We start from the raw sequence: 27,068 nt of genomic DNA on the forward strand, positions 1-27,068 counted from the left end.
GCTGCCGGACGGTCGCCGAAGAAGCGTCTGCTGCTCGCGTTGTGCCGGCTGTCCTCGCGCACTCGGCCAGTGCTGGGCATCGGAGACAGGCTCCTGCTGAGTAGGATCACGGAATCTGCGAACCGGGTAAGAAGACAGAAAATCCCACAAATGAGAGGACGTCAGGCTGTAGAGCTGTTGACCAATCGGTAGATTTTATCACCTATATCATAATTAGAGGCGTTAAAATCCCTCTTTATGCCATTTACATTGGTAACGGCATGGTTATAACGAACATGAATCAGTCTCTGTAAACGAAAATTAGGCAAATTTGGCAGATTTTCTATATTTTGTTACATTTTTGCAAATCAGTGACGTGTTTCTGCGTCTAAATTAAAATGTGAATGAATTAACTCAACGTTTTTCCTTCCAGTAAATGAATGAAAAAACATTAGTTTCGCTTAAATGCTGTGAAAAAATGGAAAATTGGCGGTGATGTCGTGAAAATGGTATCGTGTGGTTTGGGGCGATGAAATATGGGTGAGATGTGAGTCTGTGTGTGTGTGTGTGTGTGTGTGGCGTGCCATCAGTGCTGCAAGGCTGTGTGTTTGTTATGTAAGTCCCTTTTACGTTATTCTCTCTTCTCCCAAATTTATTGAGTCACGGTAATGATGATGATGATGATAATGAAGGGGTCTGTCTGTAGCCGTGGACACTCGCTTGTATGCACGATGTGTGAGCGCGCATGTGCGTGTGCCAGGAGTCCTTGGTGTGTGTGTGGCTGGGTACAAAACGTGAACAGGTGATTTAAAATCCAGGTTGTGCACATTATTTGGTTGGAGGGTATTCCTGGGTGCTGCAAATCCTTCAGGTACACCACATTGATCTGAATAAATCAGAGGGCGTCCTGATTAGATGATTTAACTGCTGCCCTACACATGGTCTGTTTCCATTAGGAATGCAATGGTTGTCTTCTAGTGTTAATTAGGGTGGTGGTGTAGCCTTGCCTCAGCTAGGTTTCTGAGTTTGCATGTTCTCCCGGTGTATATAACAGCCCTGTTTTCATGTAGTGGTTTACTTTTCTCTTATTGTGTATGCAGGCAGACTTATACAAACGTCACGCCTACAGGGCTGATATGAAGATGCCAACAGTGATTTATGTACCAGATGGTAAACATCCCTTTTAATGCTCTAATTTTGGGTATTCCTAACATGTAAGGGATTTCCTTGGAGGTTGCTGCTTGGTTCTTATAGGCCCTTATAGTCAGAGCTGTTGGTGTAGTCTTTGGGTTTCGGCTGGTCATGCATTTTCTAATTTTTGTATCCTTGATTGAGGCACAAATGTGCAATTCTGTCAGTTTTTACCACCATTTCAATGTGCAGGAGCTCAAAGTTTTACCACGTTAGAGAGGACGACTAGACCACTTCATGGACTAGTGGTCAGGTTTCCCGGTTTTCACCCAGGTGGCCTGGATTGACTCCCAGTATAAGAACTTATATTTTATGAACAAACATTTTAATAAGAGGACATAAAGAGCACAGGTTGGTGCATAGGAGTGGAGGAAGGTGCACACAGGTGTACTCCATATTATGCAGAAGGTCTTGATAATCTAAGATCAACTGCAGAATGTAGCAGCATTGCACCTCTAAGATGACTCTTGACATCACGGGGTTCATGGAAGAGTTAAGCCATTGCTAGATGACTGTGAAGATACTCTCTGTTGATGAGGGTGTATCCTCTGGACAGAGAAAAGAGGTCAAGGTGACTTGGTGAAGACGCATAGGAAAGTATTCAAGGTAAAAGGTTTGTATTCAGTGGCCAGACATGGAGTTGGAAAGGATGTACTGTGGGTTAGGTTGGCTAAGGATAGAGATGGAAATGTATTAATAAGTGAAGAGAGTGTGCTGAGAAGACTTTAAGCAGCTGACGAATGAAGAAATTCAGAGAGAGAAGAGGACTGTTAGTGAAAATGGGGGGCAGAGCATTAGTAAGGAGGAAGTGAGGGCAAATATGATGACATTGTTATCTGTAGGTGTAAGAGAGGTGGAGGTATGCTCTGGAGAGTGGAGGAAGGGAAGACAGTAGAAGCAAGACAGAATACGTGTGTGTGAATGAGAAGGAGACAGGTGTAACAGTGAAAAGGTAGATGAGTTTAAATACCCGAGTTCAACCATCTAAAGCAATGGACAGCTGGGAAGAGAGTGAAAGGCAGGGTGGAGTGGGTGGCGATGAGTGTGAGAGCTGATTTGTGACAGATAGAAAGCTGCAAGCGTGAAAGGGAAGGTTTACAAGATGGTAGTTAGACCTGCTGTGATGTAGGGTTTGAGGTGGGACAATGGAAGATGATAAGCTTTTTATTGGGCGGGAACACGATGGAAAGGATTAGAGATGAAGACATCAGAGCGACAGCTCAGGTTAAGTGTTGTGGAGACAAAGTCAGAGAGTGAGGCTGAGATGGTTTGGGCATGTGCAGAGGCGGGGTGAGCTGCCAGGAAGGTGGAGAGGAAGACCACGGAAAATGTAAACAATTTCACCTTCAAATGAGAAGAGGAAAAACTCGAAGAGTAGGTCAGACCGAAGGTCAAAGGTCAGACAGAAAAAATACTGGCAAAATAAATTTTATGTACAGCTCTTGGCGTTGAGTTTTTTCTAAATGTATAGTGTGATTAGGGGGCGTGTAGAGACAGAGATGCCCCTAATCCTCAGAGTGATGCCCCAGTTACCTTATTGTCTGTTTATCTGTGTGTGATTCAGTAATGCTTATTCATGCATGAACCTGCAGCAGTACACACAATTCTTCTGTGTGTGTGTGTGTGTGTGTGTGTGTTTAGTATCTATCCCTATTCCTAAGTGGCTGTAAATTTGCTGCATGTTGGTTGGCTTTTTAAATAGCTCTAGTTTTCACACATGCACATATGCAAGGTAATCCAGACATACACACACATGCACCCACACACACACACACACACACACACACACACACACACACACACACACACACACACACACACACACAGAGGGAGACAGAGAGAGAGATACTCCTCCCTGTGGCAAATATCAAGCAAGAGTCATCAGCTGTCTGGTCCTTTCTTCTCACTTACAGCACACACACACACACACACACACACACACACACACACACACACACACACACACACACACACACACACACACACACACACACACACACAAACAGACATGTGAGCATGTCAGCAGCTACCATGTGAAATGTAACAATTTATAAACATTTTTAAACAACTTTTTTCATCCTTCCTCTTTTCAGCCGTTTAAACCAAGTTTGAACTTATTTAGGAAAATGCTAAGTTTAAATTTTTTTATTGGTTATTAATTATTTTAAAGCTCTCACCACACCATTTTTATCAATCAATAAGAAAAAAATTAAAAGAATCCAGACGACATTTTATGGAATTTAAAATCAAGACAAACTCCCTGTTTACATATTTTCCATTAAAAAACAGTACATTTCCGTACAAAAGAAAGTAAATCATCATAGCATCTCTCCTCATTTTCATCCCTCCTGCTCATCCAACTGCAGTAGAAACACTGGTTTAGCTTTTGTACATTTTTATCCAATAAATAATTTGCTTTCTAAATGGTGCCTCCAGTATAAGAGTTCAGGTTTTATTCATGCTGTGAGGTAGTTGTGTCTTTGTATTACCATGGTGTCGTGAATCTGTGTGCCACACACAGTCCCAACTCACTCAGCCTGCTGCTCCTCATTTATTATTAATTAAGTCCCCCATTAAAAAAGTTTGGATGGAGAGGGGAGGAAACTAGGGTGTGTCTCGCTGTGTTAGACTGTGTGCAGCTGATGTTAGTGTTTATCTGTGTGTGTGTGTGTGTGTGTGTGTGTGTGTGTGTGTGTGTGTGTGTGTGTGTGTGTGTGTGTGTGTGTGTGTGCAGAAGCAGCTGGTCCCAGGGTGCGTGAGAAATGCTGCCTGGTGTGTGTGTGTCTGTTATACCTGCTGTGACACAGCAGAAAGTGAACACACACACACGCACACACACGCACGCACAAACACACATTGAAGATGTCTAAAATAGATGCTTTTTTTCCTTTGAATGCAGTTAGCGAGGAGCATTAGAGGCGACCTCAGTTTCTCCTGACGATTTTGACTTTCTGTGCACACAAGGCCTGAATTTCAGATCTCCCGTACTGATGTAAAAGCACAAGTCTCGTGTTTTTGTGTGAAATGGAAATCAGCTTTTGAGAGCAGATAGTGTTAAAATGGGCCAGTGGCTGCTTCCCGTCATTACCCCTCACATTGCATCATGTCACATCGCAGCTCCTGACTGTGCGTTAAGTCTCATCTCCTCGATCACCTCATGTTGCATCACATCTCTTCAAGCTGCTTCATGTTCTCCATAAAAGTCTGTTTCATACATAGAAAAACATCCTTTGTGGCAGCACATGGAGCAGATAGGACAGGGCTGGGCAATTTATTTTCCCAAGGGAACATGTGAGAAACTGGGACTGTTGTTTCAGTAAGGCCTGGTTATAGCTTCTCGTTGCCTTTACAGCTTTACAGGTAAAGATTCAGATGTCTGTTCCTGCTCTGCATCGGTCATGATATTATCATTATCTCAGAGGGCGATTCAAATTTCAGTCCTTAAAAACAGTATTCGGCTCTCCACAAACTGAGCTTTACCTCTGATTTCAGTAAATAAATTCTTGGAAGTCTATGTCTTGTTAGAAAACATACATCTTGCACAAACATTGGTTCCAGTGTATTTGCAAAGTGGCTGCATTTGCTTGCAAAACCCCTCCACAAAACCGCTGTCCAGTCAGGGACAGACCTGAGCTAGAAGGAGTTCTGCCAGACAAACAGTGATGAAACCGCAGCCCGAGCGTCTCTTTGTAAATATCGCAATCAGTTAAAATGCCACCAACAGCAGATCTATGATCAGTCACTTGTTTTATTGTACAACAGTTATCATCATGCTTCTTCAACTTTGATATTTAATAAGCAAATAGAGAAATAAACCTGTAAACATAAACTTAAGAATCCACTAAAATAACTACTACTATTACTAAATTTAGTTTAATTTTTACAAATTATGTCCTATAAGTCTCTGGGAATTTGGACAGTTATTTAAGTATTGTCTAAATTAACTTTAATTTTAATGCTCATCAGGACAGAAACGCCATATACTGACCCCCACCAGAAAAAAAAGGCTTTTTTTCTCTACACAGTGTACTTTAAACATCGGCCCAGAATTTCTCAGGTGTTGCATCCTGACTAAACCTGAAACTAAACCTTTCACAAAATCTATCATTATTATTATTATAACTATTATTATTATTATAAATCAGGCCAAATATTTAAAGAGTAAAAAAGTTGTTATTCCCATATGTAACATAAAAATAACAAAACCATGAAGTAAAGTGGACACTCAGGACCAATTAACAAAATTACACATATATAAATATTTTTTTCTTAGTTTTAAGAATTGAATGTTTATATTTCAGCTGAGCTTTTAGCTTTTTAGTCAAAGTAACACTTTTTGCAGCCACCGTTTGAACTATATGGCAGGAATATGGCAGAACTGTATTAATATAGTAAAGTAAGCTATTGTCAGTTAGGGTTGCAGCTAAAGTAGGCTTCGTCAACTCTGTTACAGGTCAGATAAAGCAGCCAGCCAGTATTTTTTTTATATATACTCCATTCCTTGAACCTTTGGTGAACTTACTTTTAATTAAAGGCGTTATTTTCATTTTTGGAAGTTTAATTTCCTTTGTCCTCATATTCCTACAAACACACAAAGCCACACAAAGCCTCCAGTGTCCGATGCAGAAGTCAGCGTTCCCAGTCCCACACCCAGTCCGAGTCTGCAGTCTGTGTGGGTTTGGACTGAGCTGACTAGAAAATAGTGACAACAGCAGCACCAAGTTAAGACATGTAGACATCACTGTCTTTTTCTCTGACAGCTTAACTATTTCTTTTCCTCACCAAGTCATTTTCTGAAGTTTGGGGACTGGTGTTTTGATGGTTTGTCCTTTCCAAAACAGATGGGACACTGTCTAAAATCGAAATTAAAAAAAAAAGAACTGAAGCATCTGTGAATCATCTGAACCCGTGTATTTAATTAGAGGCACCACACTGTCAATAATTTCCTTTTTTTTAATTCATATGTTCTGACACATATATGAAACAAGCATTTTTAGTATTTTAGAAGTAACTCTTTGAACCACTGTATGGGAAACATTTTTTAAAAATTACAAATATTTTTTCTCAGTGAAAAGTAACATAATACTTGAAAATATTATTGAAGATTCAAAGAATTTGTTTGATGATGTAATGCACCTTTAGCACCAGGTAGCTAATCATATTTCGACTAGTCCAACTTCATTAACCTTCTAAATGTGTCGTTTCCTGTCTTTGTTAATGTCCAGAGTTGCTGCAGTGGGGTTTACTTTCGTTTTTTAGAAACACTTCAGTCAGGGATAAATGGTGTATCGTCTTTAGATGTCATCTAGCCTAATGAATTTCTAAATCCAGTTTTTCATTAATTCCTGAATGTTCAGCTTCCTTGTAACACTCTGACAGCCACATTGATCATATTAGTACTTTATTCGAACCAGCGCTGCCTCACTAAAGGATGGCTAATGATGCCAGACTTAACAAGCCAGTGCCAAGCTCCAGTCTATACATATTACACAATAGGACAGCTCTGTAGTAAAAAAGGGGCCAAGAACCATTTAGTAGCTAAAATCTTGAACGAAAAAACTATGATAAAACACGAGGCAGACGTAAAGTTTCTGTGTGAAATACTGCAAAGTATGCGTGTATGTGAGCGTTGACTTTGTACCAAGTGGAATTCAAATGATAAATCAGTCTTGATGCTTTAGTATGCCTCACCATACCGTGTGTGTGTTTGTGCGTGTGTGTGTGTGTGTGCGTGTGTGTGTGTGTGTGTGTGTGTGTGTGTATGGACGCCTTTTTTCCGCTGAAGGATCTCCAGTTCCCGTCTCCCGGGAAACCACTCTTTTAATCAGGCTGCCAGGGCTTTAGGGCACTGCTTTCCATACCGCACAGCGCTCCACCATCGTGTTTACCACTTTATCTTTCATCTCAGCACAATAAGCTACTTCTACTCTTCTTCTCTTTCTTTGGCCATTGTTGTAAATCTCTAGTTTCTTTTTTTTGTTTTGGACTCCATCTTCTCTGTACTCAACTGGACTATGATCTGATCCCAGATGATTTCTGCTCAGCGCTGCTACAGTAAAGCCAGACAGTATGAATGAATATTTTTCATAGAAACAACAATATATTTCAGAAACTTTCCTTAAATCTATGTTTAAAGCTTCTTGTTACCCCCGGGCTTCATTATTAGCAAGCTGGCAAAACCAAAGCATTTCTCTTTCCCATTGGTCCAAATTTCTCCTCATCCAGTGGGGGTACAAATTTCTCTCCTCATTATTCTGTTCACTGTTCTCTTCCTTCCCCTCTTCTCCCCTCTCTCCTTCCTCTCTCTATTCTCCTCCATCTCTTTGAGTTGATTCTGTGTGACTGGGGCTCTATTGTGTCTGGCCATCAAACACATTGCATACAGCCACCCATGCAGAATACACACATACACACAAAGACATGCTTATTGGAGAACCTCTCAGTTTGTTGATCCTATTAGGTTTACTCAATCTACTTTTTATTTCAATGATCATCTGAAAGAAGAACATAGTGGACCACAGATTGCAAAAGCTAATAGTTAACCACACTGTTTTGATGTGCAGTGTAATTTTAAATATGTAGTGAGTGTTGCAAAGGGGGAAAATATATTTAAAACAAAATAAACAAAGAAGTTGTGATTTGTAGAAAGCGGATATAAAACCAAGTCAAGTTTAAAAGCCAAAGAATAAAACATGGTTTTAAAAATGTTGGTGGTGATGAAGCCAGCTGTTTCAATTTTTTAGGCTCAAAGAAACAATCTCCCCTATGCTTTAAATATGTTTAATTTAATTCAGAAAAGGTCAGATTTGGTGTAGTTTGGAGGAGAGGCAATTTTAATGATTAGAATTATTGAGTGGTGTAATATATTATTATATATCTTCATTTTCTATATAAAAAAGAGTTCATCTGAGAAATCTTCATCAATATTGGGCATCAAGTGTTGCTTTAGGGCTTCTGCGGCAGTAAAAGACAAGCAATCAAAATGACTGGCAGGTGGTGTAGAACAGCGGTCCCCAACCCCCGGGCCTCGGACCGGTACCGGTTTGTGAGTCGTTTGGTACCGGGCCGCGAGAGTTGAGGCTCAGGTGTGAAATTTATGGTTTTCAGGGTTTTTATTGGTTTTTATCTTTATTTTTTTTTAAATAGTTTTTATCATAACCCGGTTTCCCTTTTCCCGTGTGTTATGAATATATCTTCTGTTTTTTGGTACCAGTACTGGTTTTATTTTGTTGTATTCATCCGCAACACCTTAAAGGCCGGTCCGTGAAAATATTGTTGGGCATAAACCGGTCCGTGGCGCAAAAAGGTTTGGGGACCGCAGGTGCAGAACATGTAATATTCAGTATAACCTGCTGATATGTTTTGAAGCTTCAACAGTTTTTAAACCCAGGGGTACACATGGTCACATGAACATTAAGATTTGTTTGTAGTCCATCTTCAGCACATCGTAGTTTCACCACAACTGCGCTTCCACTTGGCTCAGTAATTTGAGCCAAGTGGAAGTTCGATCCTCTGAGCGCTGTGTTTGTCTTTTCCTCCTTAATATCTTTCCCATCCTCCCTGTGACGTTTTCCATTGAGATCAAGGAAAAGTGGTTTGGAAAAGGTATAGGAGGTAATTTTGGGTCTGTTCAGCCATAGCCTTGGTTTGTTAGCCATGGCTCATTGCAGAAAATTACAATGTGGTGATTACAAGTGGAAAGTTACAATAAAGCCAAAGCCAGTAATTTTAAAGAACATGCATTATATATTTTTCTATGGTGATAAAGAACTCCACACTGCTTTCCATTTCCCTCACTTAACTAATATAAAATAAATCAATCAAAGGATAAGTAAATAAAAAGACACTTTAAAACCTCACAGAGGATCAACTTTACTGCTGTAACTGGAAAAGACTTGGAAAGGAAACACCAGGATCCCACCCTGAATAGGATTAGATGAAAAACACAAACTGGGTGTACTGGGTCTGTGTAATGTAACACAACCTAGAAATTATCATAGCCACAAGTAATCATTATGCACACAAGGACCACCGGGCATTCATTTTGTAAACTGCTCATACAGCACAAATGCCTGAAATTAGGTGAGTTACATGTCTGCTAACCACAAGTCTGGATCATTAAAATTCACTTTGCTGTAAAGGGAATATTTGAAGAACGAAGCGCAGGAACGTACTGTAACCCTTGTAAAATTACCGATTAATATACTCATTTCCTTTTATAATGCAACATCAGAAAATAGTGAAAAATGTGTTTAAGTTTTCCTGAAATACTAGTACCTTTATTTTATTAACTACTGTACTATGAAGGTCTCATACTATGAATAAATTGTTATAAATCATAATAAATTGTAATAGTAACAGACCTGCTGTTCTCTACCGGTTGTTAGTTGTTAGTTCCTGATCCTTGAAGATCCTTGAAGAAACATCTGCTTTCCATCTGTCCTTGCAAAGTGCTGATAATCTGTTATTCCTGCAGATACTGTAATAGATTTATAAATTATAGATCCACTCCTAAATATTTTATAGACTGAGCTGACACACTTTAAAGACGGGAGGAAATGCTTCCCAGAAACTGTAACGTGTAACTCAGCACAAAATACAGAACACAAACTTTCATTTGTTGACTTTGGTTTTACGAGTAGCGGTTGGTTGCAGAAGGACTCCACACTGGATTCCTGAAGTTGAATAGACCAGTACAATGCCAGGGTTTAAGTATTGCTGTGTAAAGCAAATTAAACACTGGATAAAAGCAGTAGTTCCAGCTGAGAGCTGCAAGATTTCAGTTAGTTTTGTTCAAATCAAGCAACTTTTTCTATTTAGAACAATTAAGTTCGCACTGCAGAATTTAATTTAAACTGTTACCACCAAAAGGTAGCACTCGACTGGTGGGTGTGTTAAGATATTTTAGATCTGAGCTTCTGTTTCACTTCTGATATTTATTTTTAGTCCTACTCATATTTCCTTGAGTATTTAGTAGTTTAGTTAAATACAAAACAAACATTACTCACTGCACCACCTTATGGTAAGGACTGGTATTGCGCAACGTTGTTAACATGCTAAATATCGTGTACTTGAATTTACTTGAATACCTTTTTATCTTGTAGGACTATGGCTGCTAACATGGGGTCCATGCGTATCCTCATCAAGGGGGGAAAGGTGGTCAATGATGACTTCACCCAGGAAGCAGATGTCTACATCGAGAACGGCATCATACAGCAGGTAAATCACTGTTATGTACACATGTTAAATGTGCACGTGTGCAAATGTATTTTTACTTGCAAGCACATTTTTCCACGTGTCATACAGTAAAAACTTTTCATCGCTTTCACACTTTCGCTGTCCAGTATATCTCCAGCTGTTAGCATGACTCATTTCACAGTAATAGCATGAAGAGAACCACTCGGTCAACTCTGTGGCTCCAAACCATGGTACTATAATTATCTCACACAGTGTTGTCATGGAGATAAGCATCGGTTTATGTGGCGAGGACGCCTTTGAATCAGCTGTACTGAAACGTTCCAGTGTTGCTGCAGCTGTTGAGCATTTACACACTCTCTGTCAGTGCTTACTTCCATCACCACAGACAACAACAGCTATTTTTTTGCAGTATTTAAAGTGTCGAAGCTGAGCGAGTCATACTGTAACCAACACGTTCTCAGTCCCAAAGCGTAACACTTTACGCTAACAGTTCTAATATTAAAAATGGGCAAAGTTTTGAATAGTGAGGTCAGCGTGTGTAAGCATGCAGCCTGATCTAAGCTGTCATACAAAAGGGGAACATCTCAGGCTGTGAGACCTTTTTGTGAGTTTGTGCCAATCAGAAGAAAACCACCTAGAAGTTGAGTTAAACTGCAAATATGCACAGCTCCTCTGGTAAGAAGAAAAGATTACCAGGTGTATTAATGTTCATGTCAGCCTGTTTAATTGTCAGCATTATCACAAAAACAGTTACCAAAGTAATTAATAGTCATTCTCTATGGACTGTGAAAGTATGTATTTCAGTATGGATGAAAATGTCAGATTGGCTAACAAGCAATAGATGACACATTCATGCTTAGAGCTATAAAGTCAATGTCAATTTTATTTATATATCACATTTCACACAGTTATAAATGACCTCAATTCAGCAGGCAGCTTGTTCCAAAGAACAGGACCACAGTAATTGAAAACACCCTCAGCAGCACATCTAATTCTGCACCTGATTACCTAAAAAATAAAAATCTGAAATTAGTTTGGTTTAATATACCAAACAAAATCCCTAAGAAAAAGAACCTTGAATAACCTTAAATTTAATGTATTAAACAATAATTAATGGATTGTATTAAAAGTAAATGTTTGTTTCCTTACATCTTGGCCTGATATAGGCCCAGAGTTTGGTGGTAACGCAGGTTGCAATTAAAAAATATGGAAAATAGCTACTTGAGGTTGCTAGGTGAAACTAATTATAAAGAGGTATAGAGTGATGTAATGAAAACCTCATTGTGATTGCTTTCCTCACTAGTAGATTGCCACAGTTGCAGTCTGCATGGAAGACTTTCTCTGCAAACACTCGTCATTTATGGCCCTTTTATGGTCGCCGTTCTCGCACGAACTGTACTGTACAGCAAAAGTGAAGTCGCATTCCCTGGCACAAGCTGCGTGATTTCTTTGCTTCCTGGTTTTCACTTCTTCTCGTCCTGTCCAGCGCTGATGTCATCCCGTCTGAGTGACTGTTTGTGTGCGAAGTGACTAATATGGCAAGCATAAATGGGTCCTTACGCTCCTTAACAAGAAAAACAAAACAAAAATATTCTTCTGAAAATGGTTAGGCACAAGACGATCCTGAAAGTCAGTGAAAATGCAGATAATGTCCAAAGAAACACTTAGAAAGGTTGGCTGTGGCTCAGGAGGTCGAGCAGGTCATCTGCTAATCGGAAGGTTGGTGTTTTGATCATTGGCTGCTCCGGTCTGCATGCTAAAGCAAGCAAGAAACTAAACCCCGAGTTGCTTCTGATGTGTTCATCGGAGTGTATGATCAAAGGCTTTTAGACATAGAGTAATAGTAGCTCAAAAGCACTATAAAAGAACCAGTGCTTCAGAAAACCTACTTAAAAAAGTCTGGCCTTTTTGGAAGCAAAATAAAAAGAAATTTGCACAGTGATTTACATCTTGGTGACCAGTTTCAGCTAGAAACGATTACTGTGTAGCTGGGCCTTTAATAAAATAAAGTGATAATAATGTGAAAATAAAGTACTGTAATTCGTGTGTTTGTGTTTTCTGTGGCAGGTTGGAAAGGAGCTGATGATACCAGGCGGAGCTAAGGTGATAGATGCCTCTGGAAAGCTGGTGTTACCGGGCGGAATTGACACGAGTGTGCATCTGCAGGAGACCTTCATGAACGCCACCATCCAGGACGACTTCTACAGTGGGACCAAGGTACACACGCTGTAAACACACTGCTCAAACACACTCACACACAGGGCTTTGCTGTGAGCAGGCTCGTCAGCATGCCTGTGATTAAACACATTTCAAGTCTGCAGACAGCTGTCATGCTTTCTCCGTGACTCTGACGTGTCTGCAGTGAAATATTGAGCCCTGCTTTTAGCTTCATCAGGACTAATGAGCACATGTTTTCTCACATTGGTCTTTCAGGAAGCAAACACCTGTCAGCAGTTTCTGGTTGAAAGCAGAGACTTATCTTTTTTAGACACACATTCACACAGCTGTTTAGTTTTCATCTGTTCTGGGTGTATTTGTTAATTTCCTATGAATGTCCTGCATGTTTTCCACTGAGTGCCCGAGCAGCGGGGATGATTTCATAATTAAGAGGTTAAGAGGTGTTATTGTTGCCTGCAGTGGTATGCATGTGTTGGAGGATGTTCTCAGCTTGTCTGTTTAGATGCTGCCTGGCATGCCTGACAGTTTTAGTCAAGGGCGTCAGCTGTGGACGCCAACAGTACAGTATCAGCAAAAGATAGTCATGTGACAAAAAGTCAAAGTATATGTGTGTGTTGTTGTAGGTGATTGTTTCATCAGACACATCTAATAATATATTACATGATAAATGTAACGTGGAGTCCCCAGAAGATGATGAGTAAGTTTATTTTTTGTTATTTGGCTCTGCTAGTGTACATTTGCATGATTCACAGTTCAAAATGATCGTATGTACAAATGGATAAATACAAATGTGTCTTTCACTGGGCCTTTGTTGAACCCTTCTGCCTGAAACAATCCCCTTTGCCCTGCTTCTGATTGGCTCTCCTTTAAACAAAAGCTTGGAACAGTAGGCCAGAACTGTGGCTGAGACCATATTAAGGATACATTTACATCATACAGAGCAAAGAGTAGAAAAAACTGTCTGAAACAGAGAATTTAGATCTGAAATCTGAATTTACGGCTCACTGGGATTATTTAGGACTGTGCCAGGTGTCACTGACAGTGGGCTGATCTATTTGAATAAATCTGTGTTGTTCTGTGCTCACGTGTTCATACGCCAGCAGCAGTGACCCAGCTGATAGCAGCAGAGCTAACGTAGCACCGAGGAAGTTGCAAAGGGTCAGCAGTTTGGAGGTTTTTCACGCCTCTGGGGCCAACTGCTTTTCTTTGTGTTAGTGCAATCATTTTTGACAAAACTAAAAACTGTGGTCTAGTGACGGGAAAGGTCACACTCTATCTTTGTCTTTTTGTTTCTCACTCGTGCTTTATGCATCAGTTATTAACGTTATTGCTGCACAACTGTGAGTCTCACATGTGAAGAGATGAACTTCTAGTGATATTTAGTTTAGTTTCAAGTCACCCTACTTCAGGTACTTCTGTTTATTCCTCAATTTATTTTTTTATGTAACATGAGAATCGACACCTTCACTAACTTAAAATATAATCTAAAACATAAATACATCCAAAAATATCAGTTTAGTTATTTGCTATTATTGCTGTTAATGTATTATTACCACTTCTATGACTTTAAGAACAATAAGCACACAATAAGCTAAATGAGCTAAAGGAGCAGGTATTTTAACTAGTTTTTTTTTATGTTGCTTTGAAATTTCCCCTGTTAGGCGTAGCAAAGGTACAGGAAAAGTGGTGACGTTAACCTGCAGATGACCCACAATGACAGCTTTTCTTTTCCTTTTTTACTGCCATTAGATAAAAGACAGACTTCAGCAAAGTGTCTGTCCCACAGTGTCGATTAGAATCAATCAAAATGCGGGGCACCGTGTCAGTATTTGGGGACGAGGCCTAAAAATGTTTTATATTAATGCTATTCTCTCCACCCTGCCCGCCCAGCTGGTCTTTCTGCTCAGTGTAGCTGCTGACGAGCAAGTGATTGTCTGGGGGAGATCGTCAGCAGCAGTTTTAGTATCTTTTCTCCTCGCAGCCTTGCCGGCATGTTTGGAAATTATGGTGCACATCATAAAATAGCGGCGGTGACTTTGCTGTGCTGTAAGAGGAGAGAAATGAGGCTGAAGACTGGTGACAAACTGGTGCCAGTTCTCCCCCAGCCCCCACCGCTGCCCTCGCTGCCATGACAACTAACCCGCACTCTTAGCATGGAAATTTCTGTGTGTGTGAGAGAGTATGTGCACACATGACCGTGGTAGTATTGTGTGGTTCCTATGGTGACTGTGTTACCGCAGCAACCACTCGTGTAATTGTGATGAACCCCTAAACTATTTCCCCCCTCTGCATCCCTCTCTACCTCTATTTTGTAACTGTCTGCTCCCTCTTCTGCTTTACTTCCTTCCTCCTCTGGTGCCTCCTCCTGTTCCTCTGCTTCACCCCGATTTATATAACACGCTGTAATGGTGGAAGGTCAAGAGGAAGAACGTGCTGCCCAGATAGAAATGATCTGGAACTGATGTTTTAGCTTCTTTGACATCATGCTGAAGTCTTTTCAGCCATTCTTAGCTGCTTATCCAGGTGAAGGTCACCAGACATGTAGCCAGTCCATCATCAGAACCTTCTTTCTGTGTCTGCCATGCACTGTATATAAAAGATCTGTAAGGTCTGTAAAGGGAAGCCAATGATGACCAGCAGGGGGCGATGCTGACCACTGCCCCACATATGTAGATGCAATATTAAAAACCGTGAACTCTTTAAAGTTAAAATAAAAATGTTTCGGCCTCAGGGGCATCACACTGCCTGACAGGTGACGGGTTTGAACAGTTAAAAAAGGCTTCCAGGCGATATAAACTACAATCGAAAAGCACAGCTGTGTCTCTGTTATTAAATACTAACAGAATAAAGTGTGTGATCTGCTCTCACTGTTATCCACAGTCAGTCTTTACAGTGTAACACTGATCAATCACATCCAGCTAAGCAGATCTGCTTTTTTTTTTTTTTACATAAAGCCTGAAATGTTGCCTGAGCTGTATCTGTCACAGCAGGCCTGGCTGAGATCATTTAAACGTCTCAGCAGGCTGAACTGTAGCAATGAAGAGAAGGAGGAGGGTAGTGGAAGAAGGTGAGGTGCTCGGCTGTAATAAGAAGTACGAGTGGAGCTGATAGAGGCTGATCAGAGGGCTGGAGCAGTAATCTGTCTCACACTGATAGCCTCTCCCAGAGTCTGACACACTCTCACCCCCTCACAGTCGCTTTCATATGTAAAGGAAGCTTCAGGCACTCATGTGACAGGATTTCTGTGTGCTCGTTGGTTCTTCTTGGAGGAAAAGTTAACTCTTTCTTTTGTACATTAAAATCTTCACAACTAATGCTATTTTTAAATGATTGTGTTCGGTGTGGTTTCAGAATGAATCAACTGTTAATAAAAACATTTGAACTGTTATTATTAGATGTAACTTTCTCTTGGTAATCTGTTAAAATACTCCAGCTTTGCAGTTTACAGTTTAAAATCCCAAAAGTATGGAATTTTTCAGGACAGTCCATATTGCTATTGATCTTTATTAGTCTATAGATGTTCTTCTACTGGGTTTCAACTTCTTTTACTCCTTCCTTCATGCCTGCCGCCCTCTCGCCATCTCTTTTACTTTCTATGCAGGGGATTATCTTCACAGTAGGGGTTAGGGGTCTTTAATGGAGCAGGAGATTCATATTACGCACCGCTTGTGGTTTATGTGTCAGTATGTTGGGTTGACAAAAAGAGCTTTTAGGTCAAATCCACTAAGATTAAACGATGTTGGTTGGCTGAACACACTGTCTTTCTCCATCACTGTTTATGTTTTGGTATGTTTAAATTAAAGAGTTGAAAAACGATCCACATGCTTATATCACTGCTCTTAACCAGATGTTAAATAATCGGTGCGCACTGTGTGTTGATTTGACCTGATATTCTGGTATCTTTAGGAATTTATAATCTACAAATCTTCTACTTAAGTTATGTGGACACATTCACAAAGCCTGTGTAATGATGTCACTGGAGGGACGACTCATTTTGTTGTGAAATATCTGAAAGCTTGCAAAAGGATGCACAACTATCCTGGGCTTAAACATGCACCTGGCTGGTATTGTTGCTGTTGCCAGCAGATATGCTCTGTGCTGTCTGCAGTGAGCGAGTGATGCTGTGCTTCTTGAGTCTCCACAGCAGGTTAGTAATTTAGAACAAGCTAAAATTGGATGTTGTTTCGAGTGTTTGTAGTTGCAAATGTTGCTTGAAAACAGCGTGAAAAACATCTCAGTTCTCAGACAGCTCCTTTATTCCAGTTTGACAGAAAAGTCTCAAACTGTCCCTGAATCAGTTCACACTGATTATAGCAATGTTAGCTCATACTGTCGTGTGCGTAACATGGATCGGTAAAGATGCAGTGATCAGGGATTTCTTTTTCCCTTTACCTCCTGTTTGCTCGCTTGTTTTCTCGGCTCTGCCCTCTGGGATTTTTTAAAGAAGGGGGCCGGCAGTAAATCTTAATTGAGGCCAAGCAGACAGACAGCCTAAATCCCACAATCCCCAGCTGTGCATCTGTGCCCCCCGCTTTCTCTCTCACACGCACACATGCACACAGTTACATGTAGTGACAGTGATCAATGACATACACTCTTCATGCACACATATGCTGAGACCTTCAATGCTGACATTGCACATCACTCGGACTGGTTTCTATGGTAATGAGAAATCTGATAGCTTACTGGCCGACTGAGCTTACGCTCACAAGCAGGTGACCCCGCCCCCCGTCTGTGAGACACGTCTGGAGCCCGAGGCAACGGCTCCACGTTGGCACAGAAACGTTCTCATGTAGTCACATTTTATTGAGGTTGGGCTGCAAAAATGATGGTGGTTTAACGTCATTTTGATTGTCGATGATGACTAAAGAGCAGATTACAGCTGTTTCACACCCCACCTCTTCATTTCCTGTTTTATATGCGATTACAGACGTTCTCCCATCATGCCTCGGTGTGATATTCCTATTAGAGGATATTGGATGGGTGAATGTTTGCGCAATTTTGGATGGAGAGAGGAGGACAGGAGGAGGAGGAAGAGGGTGGGGACGTGCGACAGGCATGGCTGAGCAGTATCTGTTGTCATGGTTACACAAAAGTGCATTCACCATTGTAGCGAGGAAGACGAGTCACTGCACACAGCTTCCTTCACTTCTTCTAGTCTATCGTTGTTTCCTCATCCTCTCTTTTTCCCCCCATCTGTAAGTTTGCTTCCTCTCGCCCACTCCTCTCCTTCATTAGTAATTTCATCTCTCATCTTCTCCAGTTCTCTGTTTCCTGTGGAGTAGAAGTGAGGGAGCCACATTTAGCAGCAGGAGCCATATTCAGAAAGCTTACGTTTGTAGTTTTTGAGGTTGTGAAGTATTAAGACGTTCACACGTATAGCTACACTAGTGTGAAGCCTTTTGTCAAAACTTAATGAAACCAATGTTGTCACACTCTAGGAAGGAAAAAACACTCCCTCCTCACTGGCATGAATGCGAAGTCACGCTCTCCCCTCCGTGTACTTTAAAATGCAGCAGCTGAGCTTTTACTGGTTTTAGCAGACACTGTCACATCAAATCAGTGAACGCCGGGAACGTTGACCTCATATGAACCAGTTTACAGCTCTTCAGGTAAAGCTCTTCTGGCTGCCTCAAAATCTAGACTTAAATATAAAGGTGAGCGTGTTTTTGCCGCGAGGGCCCGTCAACTTTAGAACATCCTGCCTGAGAAGGAGAAGCTCCCAGACTCAATGATTTCTGTAAAACAGTTCATCCATCCATCCATACTGCTATGATTGCTTTTATTCTTTTATTATTTATGTATTATTTACCTTTTGCCTTTTGCATTTTTGCATCTCTTTTACATTCTTGTTGTATTAACGTCAGCTTCACTTCATTGAATCTGTTTTTTTTTTACTTACAAGTTGACCTAATGTTTTCATGTACCTGCTGAATATACAGAACTTGTAAGTTCTGTATATTTATACAGCACCCATGTTTGTACGTGCAAGTATTAAAAAATTAAAGTTATTTTAAAAAGACTTATCTCTCTTTTTGTGTCAGGCTGAGATATTTCTATAGAGAGGGCAAAACAGTGATAACAGTACTAAATAAGGGCATTTAGACTGAGAACAACACTGAAAGGAAAATGAAACAGTGGCTACAAGAGAGTCAGCGCAATCAATAAAGAGCAGAGCATATGATGAACAGTTGATAAGGAAGGACTATTGTCACCAGACAAACAGAGCCTGTGCTGGACATTGGTGTTATTGTCCTCTTTCTAATCAGTCTTTCTTTTCTCTTATTCTGCCCCCCTCTCTGTCACCCCTAATCACCCTCTTACCTCACCCAGGCGGCTCTGATGGGTGGTACCACCATGGTGATGGCTCTGGTTCTGCCTGAACAACACTGCTCCCTGCTGGACGCCTACGAGAAGTGCAGGGCTCTGGCCGATGCCAAGGCGTGCTGCGACTACGCTCTGCACGTCGGGCTGACCTGGTGGGGACCAAAGGTAAATTTAAAAAACGTACCACCAAAGAGCTTGGAATCACGTTGGTAGCATATATCATTATTTATTTTTGTGCTCTTCTGGCGTTTATCATCGTTGAATGAATAATAACGCAGCCAGCCGTTTGTGGGTGAAATATGTAATGACCTAGATTAAACCCGCACAAGAACTGGGTTAACACACGTGCTCAGTGGGCACATTAGGCAGATTCTATGAGTCAAGGTGCCTCATTCAGCCTTTGGCTTTAATGTCTGTCCTACATCATCTGCTGACTTTGTGCATGTGCCCAATCTCATTGCATATTGTTAAACGTTTCATGCCAGAATGAGGTTTAATACAACACCTGTCCAGCAGAAAGCTTTGACTGGTAGTCATTCTTGTTTAAAAAATGTCAACACAATGTTTCTTAACACATTTCAGGGTGTGTGTAGTAAAGAGAGAAGACACAAAGGCAGAAAAACAAGGGTGAGGCAGTATCTGGCTAAAAATACCCACGAAACAATAACCCAACAGAGCTTGGGCAGAGAAAGTGAGCCTGGGCAGACCGTCCAACAAAGACAAACTTAAAGACAGATAAGACAGGGGACTAATTACACAAAAACAAAGCTGAACACCAGTGAAAACAAGCAGGGCGGGGCAGATAATAATAAAGGAGGGCAAAAGAAAAGAAAATCAAACTAACACAACACAAGAGAGAAAACTGACTATCAAAGTAAAACAAGGACATGAAGTCTTAATTTATACTTTTATTTATACTTATTTATACTTTGAATCTATGTCGAGTCTGCATGGTAGTCTATCCTAGTGTCCAACACCATCATCACCCAAAGAATGGTTGGCAGAAGGTTTCTCTCTTTGAATTGATTTGGACAATGATGACAGAGGTAGCTGAAAATATGTAGGAGAAATTGAGCTAGTCACTAAAATGCTGCATCAGCACGATGTGTGGTTGCAGTTCTAGTGGAAGTGATGTTACAGCATAGCTTTTTCAGAGGGCTTTACCATACAGTGGATGATCTATAGCATAAATTAATCCAAATGTATAAATCCTGATTAACACTAAACAAGGTGTCAGAGAAAAGGAAACAAAGACACAGAGGCCGGGTCCACAGACAAGGAAACACTGCAGAGAGAAACAATAACAGGAGAGAATAATAATAATGATAATGATAAAAAATACTCAAACTGTCATGAGCTGTAAAAGTAGATTAATCATTATGGAAGGAAGTAGTTTTGTTCCTTTCATCAATACTCCATCATGACTATGACGTGACCTTTATGGCCCATTCACCGCAGCACAGTTCAGCATTTTAAACACTAAACTGTCTAGTTTCCTTTTACTGCTGTTTGAATGAATGAAATGGATTCTTCTCAGCGGGGCTGTTATAGTCACCAGTGTAAAGGCAGTGTGATCTCATTGTGGCAGGTTTCCAAGCTCATTTCATGCCCCACAAAACAAACACACACACACACACACACACACACACACACACACACACACACACACACACACACACACACACACACACACACACACACACACACACACAGTTTCTCTTTCACTCCATGCCCACATTCCCAATGCCCGATGCACTAACTGCCTTTACATATATAAGCTGAAGCTTTGCAAGCACTGAACTGTAATCCAGAAACATGACTGCTGACCCTGAGACCTCTGAATCGTCCTTAGGTACGTAATGAGATGGAGACCCTGGTGAGGGAACATGGAGTGAACTCCTTCCAGATGTTCATGGCCTACAAAGACATGATGATGCTGCGGGATTCAGAGCTCTACCAGACTCTGCAGACCTGTAAGGACATCGGTGCCATTGCCCGAGTCCACGCTGAAAACGGAGAGCTGGTGGCCGAGGTGCAAAGACAAATTTTCTTTTCCTTTGACGTCGAAGTGAAATCACAAACCTGTTTTAAAATGAATGTGTTTGTGTTGTTAGGGTGCCAAAGAGGCTCTGGATTTGGGCATCAGTGGGCCGGAGGGAATAGAGATCAGTCGACCAGAGGAGGTAAATATGCAGTGGACAGAGGGGTGGGGGGTTTTTTGGAGGTAGCGGTCGTATCCTAATCTAAAGGTCAGAGGATCAATCTGCTCCTGCAGTCTACAGTGGCACTGAACACTTGGACTTACGCCCAACACATCCATTAGAGTGTGAGCGGGCGTGATATTAGACTAATGTGGGACTATGTGAATGTGGCTGATGTGTGAAAAAGCACTGATAAAACATAACAGTGGAAAATAAAACTATTTTCCTTGATGTTCCCTTAAAATGCTGATAAAACCTAATTTTGAATATTAGGAAGGTATGTTTAGGGATCTTTCCTATAAATGTAAAACAAAACCAAGTAATCATTGTGGCCTTGAACTTTTTTTTTGTAAGATATTTGCAATAAATATTAAAATGTTTATTTATTAAAGTTGTTATTTTGTGATTTTACTCTGTCTTCTTGTCTGCAGCTGGAGTCTGAGGCCACTCACAGAGCCATCACCATCGCCAACAGGGTAAAAACATTTTAATATCCAGTCTGTGTACAGTTATTGATAAGTAATTAAAGGACTAATTAAAATCTTTTGTGTGACCACAGGCTCGCTGCCCAATTTACCTGGTAAATGTGTCCAGTATGTCTGCTGGTGATATGATCGCTGCTGCTAAGATGCAGGGTGAGCTTACAGTCCGATGAAGACAAACTAACAGTCACCGTGACGATGGAGAGGATGAAAGCTGACTTTTCTTCACTTTTTATAATTTCAGGTAAGGTGGTCCACGGGGAGACTACAGTTGCTCACGCAGTGTTGAATGGGATGCAGTATTACCACCAGGATTGGGCTCATGCCGCCGCCCATGTCATCGTCCCTCCGCTCCGCCTCGACCCAAACACACCCAGCTACCTCATGGGCCTGCTGGGCAAGTATGTGTGCTGCACTCACATCAGCATGCTGTACTGCTTCGAGTAAACTGATCGCAACAGCAGCTCAGTGACCGGCAAATGGTGCCGTGGATAAAAACGCTCCTCTAAACTAAACGTGGATATCCTGTTTCCTGTTTCAGTGACAATCTGAGCGTGGTGGCATCAGAGCACCGTCCGTTCAGCACCAAGCAGAGAGCTTTGGGCAAAGAGGACTTCACCAAGATCCCTCATGGAGTGCCTGGAGTCCAGGACAGGATGAGCGTCATTTGGGAGAGAGGAGTGGTACGTACACACATCAAACGCGCACATAAAAACCTGAGATCAACCATGAACCACACAATTTATCATCCACAACCAGTGGATGTGGAAGTTCTGTTTTGACACCATGTTGGTAAGTCTTAGTTTTCTGCACGCTTTGACTTTATTTTCAGTCTGTGTTTGTTTTTGAAGTTCAGTCAACAGTCAACAAATGAGAAAGTGAGGATTGAACCAGTTAAACAGAAATAAAACTTACTTGTTAAGTTTTGTTTCTGTTTATAAAACTTAATGAAAAGTTTGAAGCTTATCATAATATGACAAGCACTGGCGATATCTTCTACCATTAGCATCTACATGAGGCTCAAAGCTTGTATCAGTTACTGTGCCAAGATATTTCCTCTACTCCATAAACTCAACAGTCTGAGAGATTGCTCAGTTTTATTTCCAGCTATTTGCAATAAAAATTAAGTATTTCTCCAGTGAATGAACTCATACTACGCCATCTTGAACTGCAGCTGGTGATGGATGTCCATGTTCTGCTCTGAAGCCTCTATGAGAAAGACCACTTTACGAGCACATGAAATAGATCTTCTGCTCTAGCTAGAGTGGCCATGCAGCTCTCAGCTGATCTCCAGAGCATCATCCAAGACCTGGAGTTAGAGTTTGTCCGATACTGGGATGAGATTCTCTCTGGGGAAGCAGTTGAAAGACATCATGGTCTACCACAGTAGCGACAGAAATAAAGAAGTTTTGTATGATCGGATGGGCTTTCTTTATTTTTAAGGTTACAGGGAAAATGGATGAGAATCGTTTTGTGGCGGTGACGAGCTCCAACGCTGCAAAGATCTACAACCTGTACCCGCGCAAAGGCCGCATCATCCCCGGGGCTGACGCTGACGTGGTGGTCTGGGATCCAGATGCAACAAGGTACACAGCTGTAAATAAACAGGAATCGCCTTTATTACTGGACTCAGCCCAAAGCATAGGGACACACATCCATCACTTTCTGTGTGTGTGTGTGTGTGTGTGTGTGTGTGTGTGTGTGTGTGCAGGACAATCTCTGTGAGCACTCAGGTGCAGGGCGGAGACTTCAACCTGTACGAAGGGATGCGTTGCCACGGCGTCCCTCTGGTCACCATCAGCCGGGGGCGTTTGGTGTGTGAGAACGGCGTGTTCATGTGCGCCGAGGGCTCCGGAAAGTTCTACCCGCAGCGCACTTTCCCCGACTACCTCTACAAGAAGATGGTGCAGAGGGAAAAGGTGCGTTCACTGTCATCACTTTATTAACACTGATTCCAAACCTGCCTCTGTGTGTTGTGAGTGTTTCCACTGATAATTAAAACTCCAGGGCAGGACAGCGAGATCCAGGCTGAGCTCTGCTGTGTCAGCTGACAGCAAACCTGCCACAAACACTCCCATCATGATGTGACTGACTCCACCGATCTGACAGCCCATATAAAGGATTTAATGCTCCCTGTGGAAGCCAGCAGTGTGTTTTCCTGCTGCTGCCCCTGTCTGTGAAAGCCCCCCATCCCAGCCTCTCCACTCTGTTTGCTTTTAGACCTGTTTATCTCAATTTATTTAAAAAACTCGTCACAAAAGTACAGAAACTGTTTTTATAAGAACTTATATTTACAGTTCAGTTCAATTTCAGGTAGTTTACAGAGTGAGTATGTTCATTTATAGTTTCAGGACACATGTTTTAGTACAAATAAAAGTACTTGTGCCTTTTAGTTTTAGTTTTTATTTCATTTTAATGATTTTTGTGAGTGCACAAGATCTTTTTATTTTTTCTAGTCTAGCTTTTATTTTAATTCCAGTTTTTTTTCACACCTTGTTTTAATTTTGTGTTTCTTCCGTGGAATTTAACTTGGTTACTTACATGTAACAAATTTTAATCAGTATCAATCTTACAGGAGCAGCTCAACTGGCTGTTATTATTAGGTTAAAAATGGCTAAACATCCTAATCTTACCTCTCACCTCATCGTGTTTCAGACTCAGGCTTACAAAGGGGTGGACAGGGATCCGTACTCTGGTGATGTGGCCAAGGTTGCGAACACCATGAAGAAGGAACTCGGTTTGGGCCCCATAGATGGAGAGACGCCCAACAAAGCCTGCGGTCGAGTGCACTCTGGAATCCGAGACCTTCACGAGTCCTCTTTCAGCCTCTCAGGTGAGCTCTAATAAAATCGTCCTTGATTATGGTGACGTTACAGGGAAGTCCTCGATCAAATTTAATAGTCCGTACGTGTTTTTCCTTTCAGGGTCTCAGGTCGACGACCACATCCCGAAGAGGTCCTCGGCTCGGATCCTGGCCCCTCCCGGCGGCCGCTCCAGTGGTATCTGGTAACCGCTGGTGTTGGAGCTTCATCCGTCCGAGCCGCCGTTTTTTTGTACATTTCTGAACAACCAGAAAAACTGCACTGATTTTCAATCACAGGATAAAAAGTAAAGATGGCAAAAAAAATTCAAGCACGCGTCTGTGATTGGTGACGAAACGCCGATGATCAGAGATTCTAATCTGTGTCTTAATTGGAGCGACTGCTCTGATCGAAGGGCTGTCTCTGGATTTAAATTGTTCTGCCAAAATCGAGCTGATCATACTAACTCTGATAAAGTCCGCTCATTATCACCCTGCCTGTATCGTAAACTGTGAAATGTCAAAACCAGTACAGTTTTTCATGGTTAGAACTGAAGTGATGTCGACCGAATTATTTAAAACTGTATCTATTACACCCCCGTCTCTCACACACACACACACACACACGCACACACACACACACACACACACACACACACACACACACGCACACACACACACACACAGACGTACACTGTAGACACCATAGCTTTAGACTCATGTGAAGATGTGTGTGGGTCCTGTTTGTGGTTACACCGCCCACTCGGCGTCCCGCTGCATCGTGGGTTCCTCAAACAGTGTTTTTGTTTTTGATGAACTGCGCCGTGTGGTGATGAAATCCAACTGCTTCAAACACCGTGGCCTCGTAAAGAGACACTCTCTGAACATCCCCGCGCTCTCACTGCCTCTGACTCGGTCACATGTCCCAGAAACATTCCCACCTCACCCGCAGTTATGGAAGAACTCAGCCTGTGAGCTTAGCTGGGATTATAACTTTGGCCCCAAACCTGGTCCACTGTCCTCGTCTCAGGGGTGTCTGTAGAGCTCACAGAGTGCATGAAGGGAACAAAAACACGTTATTTAACCTTCGAGTGACTGAGTGGAGTCATTTATGTGTGACCTTGTTGTATTTTTTAATTATGAAAATGTTTCCTTCCAACTTTTTATTTATATATTTTTTTTACAGAAATGGGTGCGCTGAGGATAATGATATTTTTTAACATTAAAGGCTTTGATTTAAAAATTATCAATTAATGTAACATCCATGTCTTTGACTGTGGGAGGAAGCCCACACAGGCACAGGGAGAACATGCAAACCACACAGAAAGGCTCCAGCTGCCCAGGGAATCTGACCCAACATCCCTTTTCTCTCCCTGTGAACCTGTGGTGTAAACTAATATCTCATACATGGCAGAAACAGTAGAGGCATGATAGACACAAATAGATCCACTATTAACAAAAAGCTCTCTTTAATAAAATATATGATCATGACTTGATCATACATGTTATTCAAAGGTTTTTTTAATAATGGCCGAGTCCAGTCCGGTGATTCAGTCACTGAAACGTCTCGGTCGCTTGAGGGTTAAACACAGAACATGAAGGTGTGGTGAAAACTTAAAAATACTCGTTTACTCCAGGATGTGACTCTTGACTTACAAAGCTGCAGTTACTCTTTAATTATGTCCCATAAATATGAGTCCGTCAGTACATCCTACAGCCTTTCTGCGACTCTTATTGCTCTCTGGGTCGCAGGTTCAAATAAATGATTAAACCAGCGTCTGAACATGACTCAAACTTGAGTCTATTTTCATGCATTTAAGGCTCTGTTAGAGCAGCAGGATGCTTTCTGTGGCTCTGACTCTGACTTTCTGTTTTTATTAGACCGTGAGCTCCAGCACAGACGCTCTGTAGTACACAGTAATAATAAAGGATACGTTAATAGCAGGAAAAATGATAATAAGGGCAGCTTCTTAGTGAGAAACGTCAGGTACAAGAAAAGCTATCGTTGTGACTCTTTGAGGCAAACAAGTAAAGGGCATATTTTGGATTATGTTGTGTGTCAGCTCACTGAATATTTTCTGTGCATACTAATGAGCCTTTGCACACTTTTCACACTGCAGTCTGAACACACACCAAATACCTGAGACCTCAGAGTGAGCAGAAATCAAAGAGTGTTGCTGAGACTGAGAGGCACGTCGTGGACCAGCTGTAGGAACATACAGCGAGATGTTTCCAGAGCAGTGAGTCTCCACAGAGCAGGACGATTGAGCTGCACAGGCTGACGATAAACCACTACTGATCCTCTCATTCCTGCCTACCAGTATTATATTTATACATGATCACGTCTTGTTGTCCGTGCACTCTATATATTTAGGATGTTTGTTTTTCTATTCCTGTTCAAATGTGCCAACGTGAATCACCTGTGCCACACCGACACCCATGCATGAAGAGCACCACATGAACAGGTGAGGAGGAGGAGTGAAGCTCCCCCCGATCACCGCAGCTTCACACAAACTGGTGCTGTTTTTCTACAATTACCTACGACAACGGCGTTGTTTTACTGTTGGATGGTTTTGTTGTCCTGAAGGCGCTGTGGCGGCTCAGTGGCTGTGCGTGTTTGTAGATTCTCATTGTGTTGGGAAGTGAACATGTTGAATCTGTAAGTGGCTGCTTGTTTCTTACCACAAGAATAACAGCAAAAGAATAAAGTGA

General features: G+C 41.5%; 1 protein-coding gene across 1 annotated transcript; it reads left to right on the plus strand.

Annotated features, from left to right (window-relative positions):
* LOC120724709 (dihydropyrimidinase-related protein 5-like) lies at nucleotides 1–27,068 on the plus strand. The gene is made up of 14 exons (XM_040017040.1): nucleotides 1–126; nucleotides 10,275–10,389; nucleotides 12,436–12,585; nucleotides 18,880–19,038; nucleotides 20,726–20,905; nucleotides 20,988–21,056; nucleotides 21,506–21,550; nucleotides 21,634–21,709; nucleotides 21,801–21,957; nucleotides 22,098–22,239; nucleotides 23,000–23,142; nucleotides 23,268–23,475; nucleotides 24,212–24,389; nucleotides 24,481–27,068. Exons 2-14 carry the CDS (start codon nucleotides 10,279–10,281, stop codon nucleotides 24,564–24,566), a joined length of 1,704 nt encoding a protein of 567 aa, XP_039872974.1. The 5' UTR covers nucleotides 1–126; nucleotides 10,275–10,278; the 3' UTR covers nucleotides 24,567–27,068.

Source organism: Simochromis diagramma, unplaced genomic scaffold (assembly GCF_900408965.1).
Source record: "Simochromis diagramma unplaced genomic scaffold, fSimDia1.1 OVJJ01000802.1, whole genome shotgun sequence".
Classification (NCBI taxonomy): Eukaryota; Metazoa; Chordata; class Actinopteri; order Cichliformes; family Cichlidae; genus Simochromis; species Simochromis diagramma.